This window comes from Penicillium macrosclerotiorum, assembly GCF_028827735.1.
Source record: "Penicillium macrosclerotiorum strain IBT 26536 chromosome Unknown utg000006l_segment0_segment0, whole genome shotgun sequence".
Classification (NCBI taxonomy): Eukaryota; Fungi; Ascomycota; class Eurotiomycetes; order Eurotiales; family Aspergillaceae; genus Penicillium; species Penicillium macrosclerotiorum.
The window spans coordinates 3,843,776-3,860,191 of record NW_026643085.1 but is presented as its reverse complement, the minus strand read 5'-3'; the positions used below and the strand labels follow the sequence as shown (position 1 = coordinate 3,860,191).

At 49.4% G+C, this 16,416-nt stretch overlaps 5 protein-coding genes across 5 annotated transcripts; 1 reads left to right on the top strand and 4 right to left on the bottom strand.

Moving 5' to 3' along the window:
• Window positions 1–512: 512 nt before the first annotated feature.
• N7462_006670 (putative GPI anchored cell wall protein (Dan4)) lies at window positions 513–1,355 on the bottom strand (the record flags this gene model as incomplete). The annotated part of the gene is made up of 1 exon (XM_057078388.1): window positions 513–1,355. The coding sequence occupies one exon, from the start codon at window positions 1,353–1,355 to the stop codon at window positions 513–515; it is 843 nt and encodes a 280-aa protein (XP_056933968.1).
• Window positions 1,356–5,024: 3,669 nt separating this feature from the next.
• N7462_006669 (PAS domain-containing hybrid sensor histidine kinase/response regulator) lies at window positions 5,025–7,004 on the bottom strand (the record flags this gene model as incomplete). Its single annotated transcript, XM_057078387.1, has 1 exon — window positions 5,025–7,004. One exon carries the CDS (start codon window positions 7,002–7,004, stop codon window positions 5,025–5,027), a length of 1,980 nt encoding a protein of 659 aa, XP_056933967.1.
• Window positions 7,005–9,507: 2,503 nt separating this feature from the next.
• Window positions 9,508–10,506, top strand: N7462_006668 (PQ-loop repeat-containing protein; the record flags this gene model as incomplete). Its single annotated transcript, XM_057078386.1, has 4 exons — window positions 9,508–9,552; window positions 9,677–9,880; window positions 9,930–10,133; window positions 10,303–10,506. The coding sequence occupies 4 exons, from the start codon at window positions 9,508–9,510 to the stop codon at window positions 10,504–10,506; spliced, it is 657 nt and encodes a 218-aa protein (XP_056933966.1).
• Window positions 10,507–11,648: 1,142 nt separating this feature from the next.
• Window positions 11,649–12,997, bottom strand: N7462_006667 (tyrosinase family protein; the record flags this gene model as incomplete). The annotated part of the gene is made up of 4 exons (XM_057078385.1): window positions 11,649–12,354; window positions 12,479–12,601; window positions 12,685–12,810; window positions 12,882–12,997. The coding sequence occupies 4 exons, from the start codon at window positions 12,995–12,997 to the stop codon at window positions 11,649–11,651; spliced, it is 1,071 nt and encodes a 356-aa protein (XP_056933965.1).
• A 1,852-nt stretch (window positions 12,998–14,849) lies between these two features.
• On the bottom strand, window positions 14,850–15,449 carry N7462_006666 (YbhB/YbcL family Raf kinase inhibitor-like protein; the record flags this gene model as incomplete). The annotated part of the gene is made up of 1 exon (XM_057078384.1): window positions 14,850–15,449. One exon carries the CDS (start codon window positions 15,447–15,449, stop codon window positions 14,850–14,852), a length of 600 nt encoding a protein of 199 aa, XP_056933964.1.
• Window positions 15,450–16,416: the final 967 nt, after the last annotated feature.

Genomic DNA, 16,416 nt, shown 5'->3' with positions numbered 1-16,416 from the left:
AGAGGAGGGGGAAGGCAAGGAGAAGAAGCAGAATACTCCCATTTTGTCTTCTGCAGGAAGCGATGATGAAACCCTCTAGATACAATTGATCAGGTGCACGCTTCAAAAAGATGATGTGGCCGCGTAGAAACCGCGCCCCCAGAACGCGCAACAGACAGGAGAACGGAAACAAAAAATTAAACCGTCCCTGCCACCCCCCCCCCCTCCCAAACGATGATACTGATGCAGGAGGAATGGCGGAAGGAAGAGACAGAGAGGGAGAGAAAACAAAACGCCTAGCCGATGGTAGAGAGAAAGGAGAGGCATGAGTCGGAGGTTCGTAAGGATCGTGATGGACAAGAAAAATGCCGTGGTTTGCTAAATGCGAAAGGACCGGGGTAATGCAATGGTTGTCGATGAGGAAGGAAATAGGAACACTTGAAACGAATCATACGAGGACGAGAGTATTAAAGGAACAGGAGGAGAGAGCAGGCGAGATGAGTAGTCGCCGAAACGGAACGGTCTCCTGGGTTTTACAGGGCCATGGCGACAAGAACAGCCCCGCCGACGATTGCGGCCACTTCGCGGGTCAGGCCGGCGGTGGTGAGCGCGGCCGCACCAGTCTGGAGACCGGGGGCGGCGGCGGTGGTGGTCGAGGACCCGGATGAGCCTGTTGCATGGACGTGGACGATGGTCGTGGAAGTGATGGTGCTCACGCTGCCGTCGGGGAGAGTGGTGGTACTCTTGAAGGTGGAGGTGCTCAGCTGATCGGTAGTGCTGGTGATGGAGGAAGTAGACGACGAAGAGGAAGAGGTGGTGGTCATCATCGTAGAGGGGGCGGAGGTGCTCGAGGAGCTTTGGCTGGAGGTAGTCGAGGTGGTAGAAGATGCTGTGGTGGATGGAACCGAGCTGGAGCTGGAGCTGGAGCTGGAGCTGGAGCTTGAAGTAGAGCTAGAAGTAGAGCTAGAGCTCGAGGTCGTGGGGTTGGTGGCTGAGGTCGTCTCCTCGGTGGTGGTAGCTGAGGTCGAGCTGGGCTCACTGGAGGTCGTGGGCGCCGTGGTGGCGGGCTCTGAAGAAGTGGCATTGCTCTGCCGCTTAAAGAGTTGGACGAGACTTGCAATGGTCTGATCCTCGTCTTGCAGGGCCTCGGCGGCACTGATGTCAGTCTCGAAAATACCGTCTCGGAATCGGCGAGAGAGGGTGTGCAGGGCCTCGTGAATGGAATCCACGTTGATACCCGCTAGAAAGTCGTGGAGAGACTGGGACTCACGGGGGACTACGGAGCCCGCCTCAATTGCCGGACGATCTGTTGCGAAGACTGCAGACAGACACATAAGCAGCACGAAGACGAGCTGGAGAGAGGTGTTTCGCAACATCCTGGCGAGAAGGCGGGTCAAGCAAGTGGTGCTTGGGAGAGCAGGTGGTGAGGGGTTGATGCGGAGAAGTGCACAGCGGGCGAGGAGACGGGGGAGGTTGTGAGTTGTGAACGGTTGGGGAAGGTCGAGTAAGGGAGGTTGAGATCGATGCACGACTGGATGAAGAGAGAATAAGAGAATAGAAGTAGAAAAGCAGTTGAGCCGTGAGAAAAGAGACAGCCGGGAACCTACGGGCGATAAGACAACGTTCAAATGGACTTTATTTTTTTTTTTCTCTACTTTTTTCTACGCTTTCTACTTCCCGGTTTTGGCAATTCAGACCAGGCCAATTGAGCAAGGCGCCCGCCAATCGGAGTCGCAGAATCAGATTGAGAGGCCTGTCCGTCGCCCTATTAACTGGGCCGATGATGCTTGCTCCGATGGATCTCATGGGGACGCTAGTGGGCGCGATCCTAAAAACAAGTCATAGTCTTAGGAGCTTGGGTCAACACGAGCATCCATGGGTTATATTTAGGGTCGAGTCTCCTGAGAGACAAATTGGGGTCACTAGTGTTTCCCTTTGAGGACTAAAAGGGTCGGTCCCTCCTGGACAGACAGCGTGGGCTCTGGCGTGGCTGGAGCCTGCACTGATTCACATCGGATTTCCGTGGCGCGCGATGATCTCCCGACCGGTTTCAGTCGGGGACGCGGGCACGAACAGGTCGGGAGCCGCGACCAGCGCGCAAGAACCGAGAACCCGGGAAAATAAAAAGGGGAAAGATTCAGGCGCAGCCGGAAATCCTGGGCTGCTTGTCGTGTATACTTGTGTAGTGTCTACTTGTGTACTTATCAACTATCTCCAATTGTCCCTGCTTGTCCCTGCTAGCCCGCAGTACTCGTCCTCTGACATCTCTCTCTCTCCTCTTTTTTGACACATTCCGGGAGACCGGGATCATCAAGGTTTTCGACTGGGAATGTGTCGCAGTCTCGGCATCGCGGCCCATCGGCATGTCGGCATTGGCGTCGATTCATGATTTCCATCCCCCCTATTGCGAGTGGACTCGCTCCCAGACTAAACCAATGAGTATCCCGTACTCCGTACCTCTAGACCTAGAACGGAGTACTCCAGACTTCATAGTCCTAGTCGTGAACTATTATTAACCATGGGCTAGAGACGGTGAAGTGGATGTCGAGTAGTCCGTGGATTCTATGAAGGGACTTGAGTGCTATTCACTCGCTACTGACGACTAAACTCCGCCGGACGTCGATCTCCGAGCGAGTTCAGTGCCATGATGGGGCAGGCATACCTCTCTGTCCATCGGCCTGTGTGCCGTACTTAGTATCATGATGCGATCCATGTAAGCCTTCCCCACCCCTCTTCCCCTGTTTACAACATGGTTGTTCTGACTCCGATCGTGGGCGAGTCTAGGCTCTTCTAGCTTTGCTTCGTGCGCTGTCCTCCCTTTCCATCTTTCTCTCCAGCCGTTCAACATGTTTCACGGAGTTCATGGATTGCATGGATTTTAGGCCCAGCACGAGGCTCGTCCACGTCAACTCGCCCACTAAACTTCCAGGCTGTGCGGGCGCCCGCGACTCCACCTCCCTGATTGGTTCGGTCTCAGGGCTGAAAATAGCCCCGAATCGGCAGTTTGGGTGCGTGCATCCCCTTTCGGGTTCGCGAAACAAAAAGTCATGCTGTCATACTGGTCCCGATCGGGGGTCTCGAGTGGGACGCTCGGAGCGCAATTACCCTCCGTTAAGAGGGAGCAGAAAACAAGGCCGAACGGGTTCCTAGGCGCGCGAGCCATGGATGCATCCGTACTAACACGCCACTCCTTCCCTAACAAGAGTCGTTGATATGTCATGGTGATTTGGAAAGCAGATCGCGATCGATCTCAGGTCGAACCACCCTCGCATTGGCGAACAGGCCGGTATCGCGGGGCTTAGCAAGGACATGATGACCACGACGCTCGGGAAGGGCGGGGGATAATTGGGCCTTGCAGCATCGTGTCATGCAGCCTGTTCGTACATGGCTACATCGGCAAGACCGACCACTCCCAAAGAGCAGAGCCTGGAGAGTCCAGAAAATCCAGAGAGTTCAAAGAGCCGACCCCAAGGCCCCCAGCTCCTACCGGCCCCACGTACCCTCGAACCAGTCCACGCGTACCAGTGGAAGCGGATGCGGCCGATGTGACCTACAGACCGGTCTGTAGGTCAAGAGGTCCTGTAACTCAATAATACTAGAAGCAGTATACAGGTTCTGTTAAGGGATTCAGGGATAATATGGGAACGAATCAGATGAAACTATTCTAGTCTGATAAATGATCAAGTAGAAATTAATTTAAGTAGCTGATAGCTAGAAATATAGTAGTGCTAACTAAGGCTGAAGGATATCGATAACTAATCGGCCACAGGTCACGTGGGTTAGGCAATAGAGACACCAGAGGTTGCTAAATAATAAGGGATAGTTAGATTCGATGTTCCATGACCACCGACCGGTAGAAATCCGGTAGACGGATAGTAGTGCTAGGGATAGATTACGTTAGGGTGCCTCTTGCAGGGTAGCGGCCTGTTGATCAGGCAAGGAAAATGCATATAATATTGAATCGTTATGGAATCAAAGAAGAATAGTAAAAGTGTATTATTCTAATCTCTAGAAATTCAGTTCGAAAGAAAGGGGAATTCTCCTTCTATAACCTTAATATCGTTGTTCCGCTGTTTGCTGAAGGGTATAATGATAAAGAAGTCCGATTTTAACTTGTTGTTCCCTATAAATATATATCGTCATGCATTACGATTCGTACAGTACGTTGCGAAACCGGTGCAGCAACTCTACTCTCTCAATGACTTTCCTGCCCCTTACGCCAAGATATACTAGTCCATATTTAGAGTTATTCCGGGAGCTGCGTATTTAATCATATGTACGTTCTGTAAATAGTAATTTCAGGAATGAATTCACTTTTAAATTCAATATATCTAACGCCTCGTTAGCTCTCTTCCGTTGTAGCTTCCCGTCTTTTACCGGCATAATAATCAGTTAGCCCGGTTAATATCTAGACAGCGTCTCAGAGTAGCCACATAACAAAGCAGCTCGGATATCTCGAGAGACAGCTAATAGACTATAATGAGAGCTCCGCTTCTAACTCCTTAAGTAGGGAGCTCAAACTAATAGGCAAATCACTCGTTTCTATAGCATACCTAGAGCTTAACAGGGATCCGTAAACCTTCGGGTCAAATGAGGACACAGTGCTATTTAGAGACCCGACCCTCCCAATCATGGGTATCTATGCTGCACACCTTTTGAAATTGGATAAAATTGCTATTCTATGGGGGCCAAATTTCGACTATTTGACTTCTAGGAGAGTCAGTCAGGCATACATATGACCTTTGCCGTGAATAGAAGACAAAATGTACTGGCTAGCGTCCCTCGTATCAACGGTGCCGTCAATGCGATATTACGTATCTAGGTAATCAGAACTCACACCTCGAAATTCTCAACAAGGCATATCCGTAAGCGACTATATATTCATGATTAGTTGGCATTTTCGGACGGATTTTTATATATAGGCTTAATTGTGGATATTAACACATAAAGGGACATCTGATGTTATTTATTCCTTTATTGGTGTGATGCATTTCCCCGGTACTGTGACTAGATGATAGTCTCGACTATGATGTGTGGCGACTCTGCTAGTGTCCTTCACCTACTCTTGCGGCAATCGAATGACGGATCTTGTCACATAAATCCTGCATCTTGTACGGCTTCTGTACAACCCCATCCATGCCCGCATTCAGCATGTCTGCCTGCTGGTTCTGTCGCACATTGGCAGTCACCCCTAATATGGGGGTATGCGTTCCCTTGTCCTTTTCCAGTGCCCGAATCTCTCGCACCGCTGAACTTCCGTCCATAACAGGCATTTCCTGGTCCATGAGAATGCAGTCAAATGAGTCGTGCTTCCACCTGTCAAGGGCTTCCTGCCCATTGTTGGCCGTGGTGACCTCAAATCCCGCTATCTGAAGCTTGCGCGCAAGAACCCGCTGGTTGATGATGTTGTCCTCGACAAATAGGATGCGGTGTGGCTCCTCCAATTTAGACATGTCTGTTATGGCCTTGGGCTCTTGTTTGGGCGTAAATTCGTCGATGTTCGACCTACACCGATATATTGGCTGGCTGTCATCTCGTATAGCGGCTTCTGACAGCTTTGCTGAGTGCTCTCTTCGGTCGTCACTCTCAGTGTTGACTGCGACCTCATCGACGTGCTTTATCGGCGGTTCTTCAGAAAAATTTGCCATGGAGGTGTCTCTTTTGATGTCCGGAATTTTACTGTCGAGCTCCCGAACCTGATGGCACAGTTTGTCAATAGGAGACTCTCTGTCCTCCTTGGTTTTAGCTGTATCGGGACACCGTCGAACAGTGAAGAAAAATCCAAATGTGCTTCCTTCGCCTTCCTTGGAGCTGACGCCAATCTCTCCTCCATGCATGTGGCATAGTCTGCGGCTGATATTAAGGCCCAGGCCGTAGCCCCCATACACCCTGTCTGTGCGTGGGGTAGCTTGCTTGAAGCGCTCAAATAGCAGCTTCTGATGGTCATCACTTATTCCGATCCCGTTGTCCTTCACAGCGACCATAATATACACAGTCTGGCCATGGCCCCATTCAGGACCTCCGGTGGAATCAAGCTTCAACGCAGCTTCGTTCGGCTCGAAAAAGACGACGTTTGGTGGGTATGACGGCGGTCGGACTTTCGCAGCCCCCATGGAGACCCGAATATTCCTCTTACTTTGGGATTCGGCAGTGAATTTTATAGCGTTAGAGACAAGATTGACCAATACCTGGCCCATCTTGTTGAGATCGGCGATGACCCAGTCGAGGTCACAATCTGCGTAAGACGTGTCAAGAAGGTACTCAAATTCGATCTGCTGCTTGCGCAGCTCAGGGCGAAATATGCTTAGCAGCGTTGCTAAATGCGACTTTGGCTGGACTTCTTGTGGGGCTAGCATCAGCATCGACGCATCCAGCTTGGAGTAGACCAACACATCGTCGATGATTTTTTTTTGGTGTGCAACGCAGAGATTTATCGTCTCCGCGGCTTCGGCAATCTTTGCCATCTTCTCCTTCTCGTCATCCTGCGCTCCATCCTGCACAATATCCATAATATCCTCCGCACAATGCAGGATGGCAGAGAGCGGATTGCGCACTTCATGGCTGATCATATCTATAAAGCGTTCCTGTTGCTGCTTCCGCTCTTTCGCATCATTCGCAATCTTCCGCTGCAACAGCTCTGCTGTCTTCTCCGGTGTGATATCGCTAATCACACAAATAAGACCGCCGTCACCGTTTAGCCCAAACTGCTGCAAATCATCGTCGTTCAGTGGTGTCAGCGACAGCCCTCGCCATTCCTCCGCTTCCCCCATTGCCCGGTATTCTTTCCGGGTCGCCTTCTTCGTTTGTACCGCGGCAACATATGCCTGGGCTATATGCTCGTAATCGTCTACGTGGACCGACTGCGAGAGGCAGTCCAGTCCTATTGGTTGGTGGCTCGTTGTAAGCTCATGGAAGCGTCGGTTGGAAAAGATAATCTGGTCGTGCGGGTTGACGATCACCACGCCGACGGGGAGCACGTCTGCTAACTGCTGTGCGCAGATGTTGCCGCGAAGTTCGCTCTTCATCATGTTAATCTATCGAGGCAAGGAAACTGCACTGTGACGGGCCCTAATGAACTCCAGCTCGAGCATGTTTTGCGTGCAGATCTCGAGATTGCACACCGTAAAAATCGGGTCGATCGCACTTTTTGGTTCAGAAGGGCTTACATTGCCAGCCGATTGACTGTTAAATTCTTTTCTGCCTTTCTAAGGCCGTATGTAGCGTTGTGACGTCACCTCGACTACCTCCTACATTCCAGTGGAGCATGTTCGAGTGGGGTGACTTCATGATACATCGTAACTTTGTCTGACTCGCTTGATAAATCTAGCCATCAGAAAACTCCAGACTATCAAAGATGTAAAAAAAAATATATAAGCAGATATAGTGCATCATTACATTTCCAGCCAATGATTAACCATTGTATCGCTTATGGCTGATCTTCTGTTTAGCGAGGGACATTCGCAACTCGACAAACGGTATTGGAGAATCACCAGATTCACGAGACAAATCCCCGCTCTTTTGTTTGACCTGTTTGCATCTGCTCTGGAATTGCCAATACAGTTACGAGACATGGCACCGTATTTAATGAAAGTAAATGATAGTATCGAGACTGCTAGAGGATACTGATATTCCGGGCTATTCCTAATGTACTCTAGGGAATCTGAGCGGTAGGCGTAGAGAAACACTCGAAGAGTGGAGGCGGTTGCAACGATTTCGCAACGTACTGTATCCGAAGTCGGCCGGAATAATATCAAGAATTATACATTTAGTTGTTCTTTAACAAATACCTCGAGACTTCTTAGGAGCTAGAGGCTTACTTTTAATGCTTTATAAATAAGGAACTCCCTAACTATATTCGCTTCTAGATATATTATAACACTAGGTGTATTACGCGCTATTTTAACGCTATTTATCTTAAAGAAAAGCTACTTGAGTGCAATTAGCGTAAAGTAGCCTTGCTACACTAAATAGAATTCCAACGCAATATTTTTAATATGCATAATAGACATAGTCTTTCTTAAGCGTTGCTCGACTCCGGTGAAGGAACTTTAGAGATAAGAATGAGCAGGCCATGATCCCCTGAACGGGAGTAAAGCGGGGGGATCCAGATAAATATAGGTATGCACTGTCTGCCTCGTCGGGCAGCGTATGCAACGTTATAGCCTAGTCTCACAGGCCGAGACCTAGAAAAGACTGGGGAAGACACAACATCCTGCAAAGTGGAGCGTCGAAATTATGCAAAATGGGGTCGAAGTACTATGGACACACCATGGGGGTTCATACCATTGCAGGAGGTTTGAAGAACCCTCTTATTAGAAGAAGGTTGGAGTAGTGGCAAAGGAGACAACGGTCAGAGGTCAGACCGAAGACGGCCCCGAGAGATGCAGGGAGTCGGCACTAGTGACGGCGCTGTGGGATAGGATGTATCCTGACAGAGAAAGCGAGATGAATCCGAGAATAAGTTGGAATATGTGGTAAGGAAGGCTTCTACTTTGTCTGCTCCCTTTGTCCGTTGGCGAACGGCGCATGGACATTCTCGATGAGAGGAGAGGTCTCCGAGACAGGAGTACGATTGACGAATTCGCCGTCATCGTCATCACTGGGTTCCTTGTCGCTACCACAGTCCGATAGCTCTGGAGGCGATGCTATACCCTTGTAAATAGCGTATATTATAGAGACGATGTAGAGAGTGAATATGGCAATCAAGACCCAGCCGATGATCTGGTTCAATTGATTGAAGAATGCAGTACCACGAAGTGCGTCGTGACTACGAACAGCAGGGCCGAGTATATCTTTGCGCTGCGGTCAAACTCCAGTTCCTGGGGGTAAAAACGTAGCCCTAAAGAAAAGGCGCCGAGAACGTTGGAAATAGTCGAGCCCATGACGTTTCCAAGGCCCAGGGGGCTGCGATGCTGCAGGATGGCGGCAACCACTACAGCGAGCTAATGAGGGTAGTAGCCAGGTTAGACAATGGATCGGATTGCACTGAATCGCAGACCTCTTCTCATTCAGCGCCAGCTGTCAAGAGAGCAATGACAGTTTGAAGGATGTCCAGGCGCCACCCGACAATGACGGTGTGGTCGATGTGAACTTGTCTGCGCCATATTCAAGGACAAACACACCTGCAACCAAAGCGACAACATTGAAACACAAGGCATCCCGATCTATTGTCGTCTCTGAGCCTTTCATGGATGTTGGGGGCAATGAAAAAATAGAAAGGGCTTTGCTGCCCTCCAAGCCAGGTCACCTGACCCTATGGCATCTTCTTAGCTAGTTTGCAGGATAGTCAATATGATCAACTTTACATCTCCTGACTCTGTTACAGGCTTGGTCCAAAATAGGTCTTGAACTCCGACCGCCCAGTCATGCAATGAGTCAGCGGGCGTCCACGGCAGGGTCCAATTAGAATTCAAGGAAATCGGCCCACTTCCACGAGGTAAATGATTAATCATTCTCATAGTTAACTAATTTACCCAAACTTCTCAATCTCCTGGACTCCGCCCGCTAATACTCTCCTACCTTTCCAGCATGGACATACCCATAGTAGAAAATGTCTTGGGAACTCTCGGCGCGGTCCGTTTATCAGTCTGCATGATTTATTGGATATGACTAATGAAGCTCGTACACAGGTGTGCTGGTCTATCCAGGTAGGACGTGGATATCCTGCGACCTTACCTGCTACTAATTCATTTTCTAGCTTCTGCCCCAGATTATCATAAACTACAGGAGACATGATACTGAGGGCTTACAGGGTTCAATGATGCTATTATGGGCAACGGCGGGGGTCCCTCTTGGGGTGTACAATATTGTGGAAGAGTTCAATGTGGCTCTAAGAGTCCAGCCTCAGATACTTACAACTCTCAGCCTTATTACTTGGGCCCAGTGCCTATATTATGGGAAGGTAAGTTCTGCGGCTTATGTTTGTGTGCGTAATGTTGACTGTGGAATAGAGGTACTCTGTTACGAAATGTATTGCCGCGGTCGCTTCTCTTCTTCTGATCCTCGGTGCCACCGAGGCAGGGTTAATCTTTGCTTTAAAAGAAGCTCATTCTCATGGTATCAGATGGCCTCTTATTTTGATGGCTATTTTAAGCGCATGTTTGCTCGCAGCAGGCGTACTGAGGCATTACTGGGATATTTATGTACACCGGACTGTACGAGGAATTAGTTTTTTCTTTGTGGGCATTGACGCAGCTGGTGATCTTTTTTCACTCATATCTATTTGTGAGTAGGGTGCGATGTATTGATGAAAGTCGTTGCTAACATAACAAAGTATTCGGGCCAGCTATTGACATACTCGGCATGATTATCTATGGAACTGAGTTGGCACTTTGGTTGGGCATATTCGCATGCGGTGGTGTTTTTAATCTTTTGCCTTGGCTTGGAAAGCGAACAAAGAGACCAGTTGAGACACTGCAGGATCCGGTATCGCTGCATCCGATGCCATCATCAACGTCAGTTTTCAGGACCGCATCTGGGCGTGAGGTAGTAGAAAGGCGGGGATGGTCACATACATCGCAAACTTAGAATTCGAAGTGGACAGACCCCCGTTTTTTTTTTTTTTTTTTGAGTTGGTCGATCGAAGTGAGGCCTAAGATTACTACTGTGCCCAGCAAGACTTAATAGCAAATATGTTTCTCTTGTACACGGAAATTCGTTTTAGCTTCTGGAGCCAGCGAAGACCGATCTTATCGGTTGTGCATTCATTTTGCGATACGTCGATTCAGTAGTGTCCTGGAAGGTTATCAAGCCAATTTCCTGCTCCTTCAGATCGAGCAACGGTGCCGTCGTGCAGTATTGTGACGCCCTTGAAGGAGGTCCGTCAAAGGGCCGGCCTAAGAAAAAGGCTTCTAAACTGGCTGCGTCGGCTTGTCCTATAGCGGAGGTGCTAGTCTAAGCGTTAAATGATGGCGACTCATACCAGCTACCTATTTCTATACCTGATAGGCCGTTACATGCTACCAAGGAATATATCGAGAAGTCTGATAATTAGAAGCATGTTTTTAATGCTTTGCGAATGAAGAGCTTTCCAGATGATATTCACTTTCAGATATTTTATAAAGCCGGATATTTTACGCGCCACGTTAACGCTATTCACGTAAAAGAACAGCTTCTCAAGCGCAATTAGTGTGAAGTATCATTCGTATATCGGATGGCGTTCCAGTGCCATGCTATTGATGTGCATTATGTGCGCAGTCGCTGGCGTTGCCCGAATCCGGTGCAGAAACTTTAAAGTCAGGAATATGCAGGCTATAATCTTATGAGCGGCAGTCAAGCTATAGATATACACTGTCGGCTTGTCGGAGCAGCGCATGCAACGCTATAGCCTAGTTTCATCACTATCACGGCATGACATCTACTCGTGTAATACAGCTTGCACGAGAGAAAAATTAAATACTTTGGAATAAACCTTCACAGGAGAGGGAGAAGCACCAAGAGCCGCAAGAGGAATTTTCGCAGCAAAGAGAAAAGCGTGTTATAGAGTGCAATATCTGCTAAACAGCCAGATCGCTGGGTAGTCATTTAATGTGGACACCTGTTCTGTAGGTCATGCTCGGAAACTCTCGTGTTGTAGATTCATATTCTACCAAAGATTGTCTTCGAGGAATAGCCAAATACAAAACCAGATGCTCCACTCCACTTCCTACCTACCTCTTCTAGCTCCAAATTCAAGAATAGGCATAACAGAACCCATCCGCCAAGGGATCCATGACCTCACGAACCCGTCGCGGCTCATCCAAGATCCCAAACTCCATTACCATGTCAAGCGTGACCCGCTCTGCCCACGGCGGATTCAGGATGACATTCGTGCCATTGAGCGCATCGCGGCGGCCCTCGCCGCCGTTCTGCCACATTGCCCAGAGCCGGTCGATCATAGCATGATGCAGCATAAAGGCCGGGTCCTGCGGCGAGGAGAACAGATCTTGAAGGGTCGCGCCGAGACTGTAATGGCCGCCGCCGTGGAGGCCCAGGACGCCGTCCGGCCGGGGCGGCCAGTGGTCCATGACGGTTTGGAAGTCGACAATGTCGGTGGCATCAAGCAGGCGGGTTACCTGGCTCGCGTTGTTGTAGTGACTGGAAACGAAATTATTGAGGCTGCGGTTTAGACAGCGCGGGTTATAGTCGAAGCCAGGAGCGGGGATCTCCGTGAGCGAGGTGAGTTCGCGCGAGAAGGGGCCCATGTGGACCTGGAAGTCCTTGAAGGGCCCGCATGGCGTGCAGTCGCCACCAGTGCCGCGCGGGATGGTAGTGTTGCCGCCGGAGAGAGGTTGCTCGTCGGGATTGTACGCGCCATCGCCGGAGAGCGAGGTCTCGCTGCAGTCGAAGAGCGGGCTGGCGGAGAGGTTATCAGCCCACAGTGGCCAGTTCCAGTACCTAGGGCACGCGAGGATGTATCGTCAGTGACTTGAGCGTGTGATATCAATCGAAGCAAATGGGCTGGGGTTTCCACTTGGCAAGATTCCGGAAAGGAAAGAGAAGGTAGAAGGAGATGCCTCACGGGAGATAATCAGTATATCCGCACTCATCCCGGAGCGCCCTTTCAAAAAGCCAGGTGAACCGCCGGTGCCACGGCAAAAACAACCCAGTAAGGTGTGCGTGGAGAGTGTAATTGATATGCGTCCTGCGATATATTATATCCTCGTCAGCGGAGGCGAGTCTTTCGCTGCTGAATTGGCCGGTACACCACTCTAAATCAAGACATACGCGACAAAGTCATCGAACCGGCTCCGGACGCCTGGATATTCGGCCGTAGGCAACTGCGGTGGTTTTTGCGCCAAACAGAGAACAGCATTGATGTAGCTCTTCCGCTCGGCCGGGAGCATCTCACCCCTGGAGAAACCAATGCCATGGATTAGCAACATGACACAAGGCAGTGTATGTCAGGGAGGGTGTGACCTTACCATTCTCTTCGAATGGTGATCTCTCTGGATGGGCAGTGTTTCCTCGGAACTGATGGAACTGCAAGTACGACGTGCCCCAGAGCCAGGATCCATAGAAGGCCTCTCAAGAAGGTCATTGTAGCGATCTTGCCACACAATGGCCCTGGATGTCGGGAGGGCAATGTGCGACGTAAAATAGAGTTCTAGAAACGCGAGCATCGAAGGGAGAAGAGAAAATTAAAAGAGACCGTCGCTGGGATACTATAAATTCTTGCGATGATCTCTTGGTAAATTCAAAGCCTTGAGCATCTAATCTGGTAATTCGTGTTCGGACCTCTGGAAATTGTTCAATTGCTGTTTTTACTGGGTGCAACAAATCCGACTCTGTGACATGTACCGTAGTGGGGCCAGTATACCAAGCCGTCCGCGCAAGGGGTTTGCAGGGGGTGGCTCAGAGAGTTTGATTACAACCATGCTTTATCAGGCATCAGAGAGGTCATAACGTCCATGGAATCAATGGACCCTGCAAATATTTTTTATCTAAAAGGGCGGTTTGATCCCTCGGTATCTCCCGGAAATTCTGCATTGGACGAATCGTCTCACGAGATCGTGGATAGTACGCCACCAGCATGCATGCACATGGCAGGCTTGTGGTCCTGGTATAGGCGTTATACATTCAATTATGAGATCAAGGGTCTGCTATTTACGGTGGTCACTAGGCGCAATTTTTGCTAATGGCCCTTGCTAACGGCCATTTTGACACTCTGCTACATAGACAATGAGTGGCAGTGCAAAAAAAAAGGAAATAGAAGAAAACAATAGGAAAAAGAAAGGTGATGTCAGGAGATATATTTTTACTTATTCTTTTGGTTTCTGAATATCCCCAAAGTTTTTATTTGTTTTTGAACAACTCACAATGCCTCTCAATCACTATGTTCCCGTGCCTCCAGACAATGGGATTCATTTATTCTTCAAGGTCCCCTTACAGTTTCCTACACCTCAGGGGTCGACGGGGGAGCTTTATTGGACAAGTTTGATTGATTAAAATATGCAATGGCAGGATTTTTCTTCTATTCAGTAATCGGAGGCAACTTTCTTCAATTCGATAGTATTTATGAAATCGTGCAGCTTCAAATTGACCATGACCGATTAGATCCCCGAATGATTGCATGGAGCTCGCGGTCGCGACAAGTCTCTTGGAATTCATGATGCTCATCGCGTATGAAAAGGCTTGAAAACCTCTGGATTGGAAGACTCTGAGGCGCCCAAAGGTATTGCGACAAAAGTTAAGCAGTCAAATATCATATTTGCTTACTCTGGATGCTCTAGACGGATTCTCAACCCGTCTTGCGCCACAGCTGTCTGTAGATGTACAAAGAGTGAGCGAATAAAATTATGTATTAGCATCGCACTACAAGCATCCAAGCACCAGAGTATCAGTAAAACCAAAATCGCTTGGTGACACTTCGGAGCTAACCTCGTCATACTATTTGTACTTGCCTAGATTCTTCTCCCGTGGATAATATATTACAATACTCTGCCAGGGGGACAATATCACCGATATATCCCCAGGAAAAAAAACGATATTTTCGCCAAAACTCTTATTCGATCGTTTACGACACGATGGGCGGGCTGATGGATCGTCCACTTGCAGATGTCTGAGCCACCTGATGCGAAAGAGAAAACAAGCAGCGATCAGAGAGGAGTTTGTCAACCAGTATAAAGTGTCAGGAATATGCCAGGGTTCCGAAAACAACTGCATCTAGCATGAAAGTAAGATCAGAATTCAGGCCGATAATTCGATATCGGAATTGAACCACATGCAACTATCATAACCCAGAGCTTTTGCTGCACAATGACGAATCTAGGGTGATAATGAATTGCATTCTAGTGAAATAATCCGCTGGGTATAATAGTAACATTAAGCTGAATCACAGTCAAATCCCCAAAATAGATGCGGCAAACCAGTAATTCGCGAATCGCCGGAAATTACACCCACTTGCGCTCGTACTCTCCCACCCATTGACCCCACCCGACAACTTTGCCCTCGATCTCGGTTGCCATCTCCTGCGCCGTCGGCAATGGACTCAAATGGGCCGTATCGATGGGCTGATTCAGTCCGATGATGGTAAAGAAGTACCGATGGGGACCATGGCCCAGTAGCGGTCGGGGTGGGATATAAATATTCCCCCTGCGATTCTTGCCGTACTGAAACCCGCCCTTAAGCACGTTCTGTCCCTCGGCGGCCTCGAAGTCCGCAGCAGCCACGCCCGTTGCAGTTGCAGGAATACCATAATAAATGCCATGAATGATCGGGCTGGGCAACGGGGCGTCTGGATCTTCACTGACAAGAAGCCACTGCTTGATTTCAGGCGATGCAGCAGACCATGTGAGGGTCGGGAAACGCCCGGCGCCTTCAGCCGACAGGTCCGAGTGCAATCGCGATCCGGACGGACCAGCCTCAGGACTCTCGAGGGCGATGGTGGGCTCTGGAAGTGCTGAGAAGGCTGCAGTCTTGGTGAATAGCTTTGCATCACGCCCTCTGGCGTTCGCAAAGAGGCGGCTTACACCGTATTCGACGTAGTTCATCTGGGGAATGTTAGGACGGAGACTCGGAGCATGACCGGGGTTTGTGTTGCACAACGGGAACCTACTACTTTGAATTTGAGCGTCAAGCTCCGAGAAAAGAATATGAAAACAGTTTTGACACAGCCAAGGAGAATTTGACCATCAACAATCCGACAGGTTGGTCGCCCGGTGATTTATTGCTGGCCTTCCTCCTCCGGCCCGTTTTCGGGCCGTTTACGGCATTGTCGAACGTCCGAGGAAGATGGCAATAACAGACTTGAGAACTGCAACAAACATGCTTGTTTTCTACTTCCAACCACACCTATCGCTGCTTATTTTTGCATATTAGGAAGTATTGCACTATTCTGACCCAGTATTTGAACTGCAGGCCCTCTCTTTGAATATAAGCATATGCAGTTGACCGACAGTCTGGATTCCATAGCTCATTTAGCCTGACTCTCTCGACCCGTACCCTGTTAATTCAGTAAGCTGCCCACCTACTATGATCCATCATGATAATCCATTGCAACATCATTCGGGCGGCAGCAGATGTACGCTAAGGTCGTGCTTGCCTCATTCCCCTCAACTCTCCAGCCCCAACCAGAGTTAGAACACTTGCCTCCCCCAGTCGTACGCGACGAGGGGCCTGCAAAGCGGACTTTTGCTCCTCAAGGGGCCGAAGGAGCCCCAATACGAGCATGTGACTATGTCACAAGAACGCCGGAAAACCGACGAGGAGTGGAGGAGGGGGGGGAGGGATGACGAGAAGAAGAGTAGGAAGGCATGAGAATTTGCCATGGCTAGCAAGCTTCCTCCCCCTAGCCCACCATCTTGTGCTGTTATTCGTGAAATTTAACTGTTTCATTCTGCAGTGTCCTGTTTGGCAATCCTTTTGCATCGATCGTAAAATGCGTTGTTTCGAATCCTTTCCATACCTTTTCCGATGACAGCCCCGAGGAAGTGCTGATTCTAGATTCTCGAATTATCA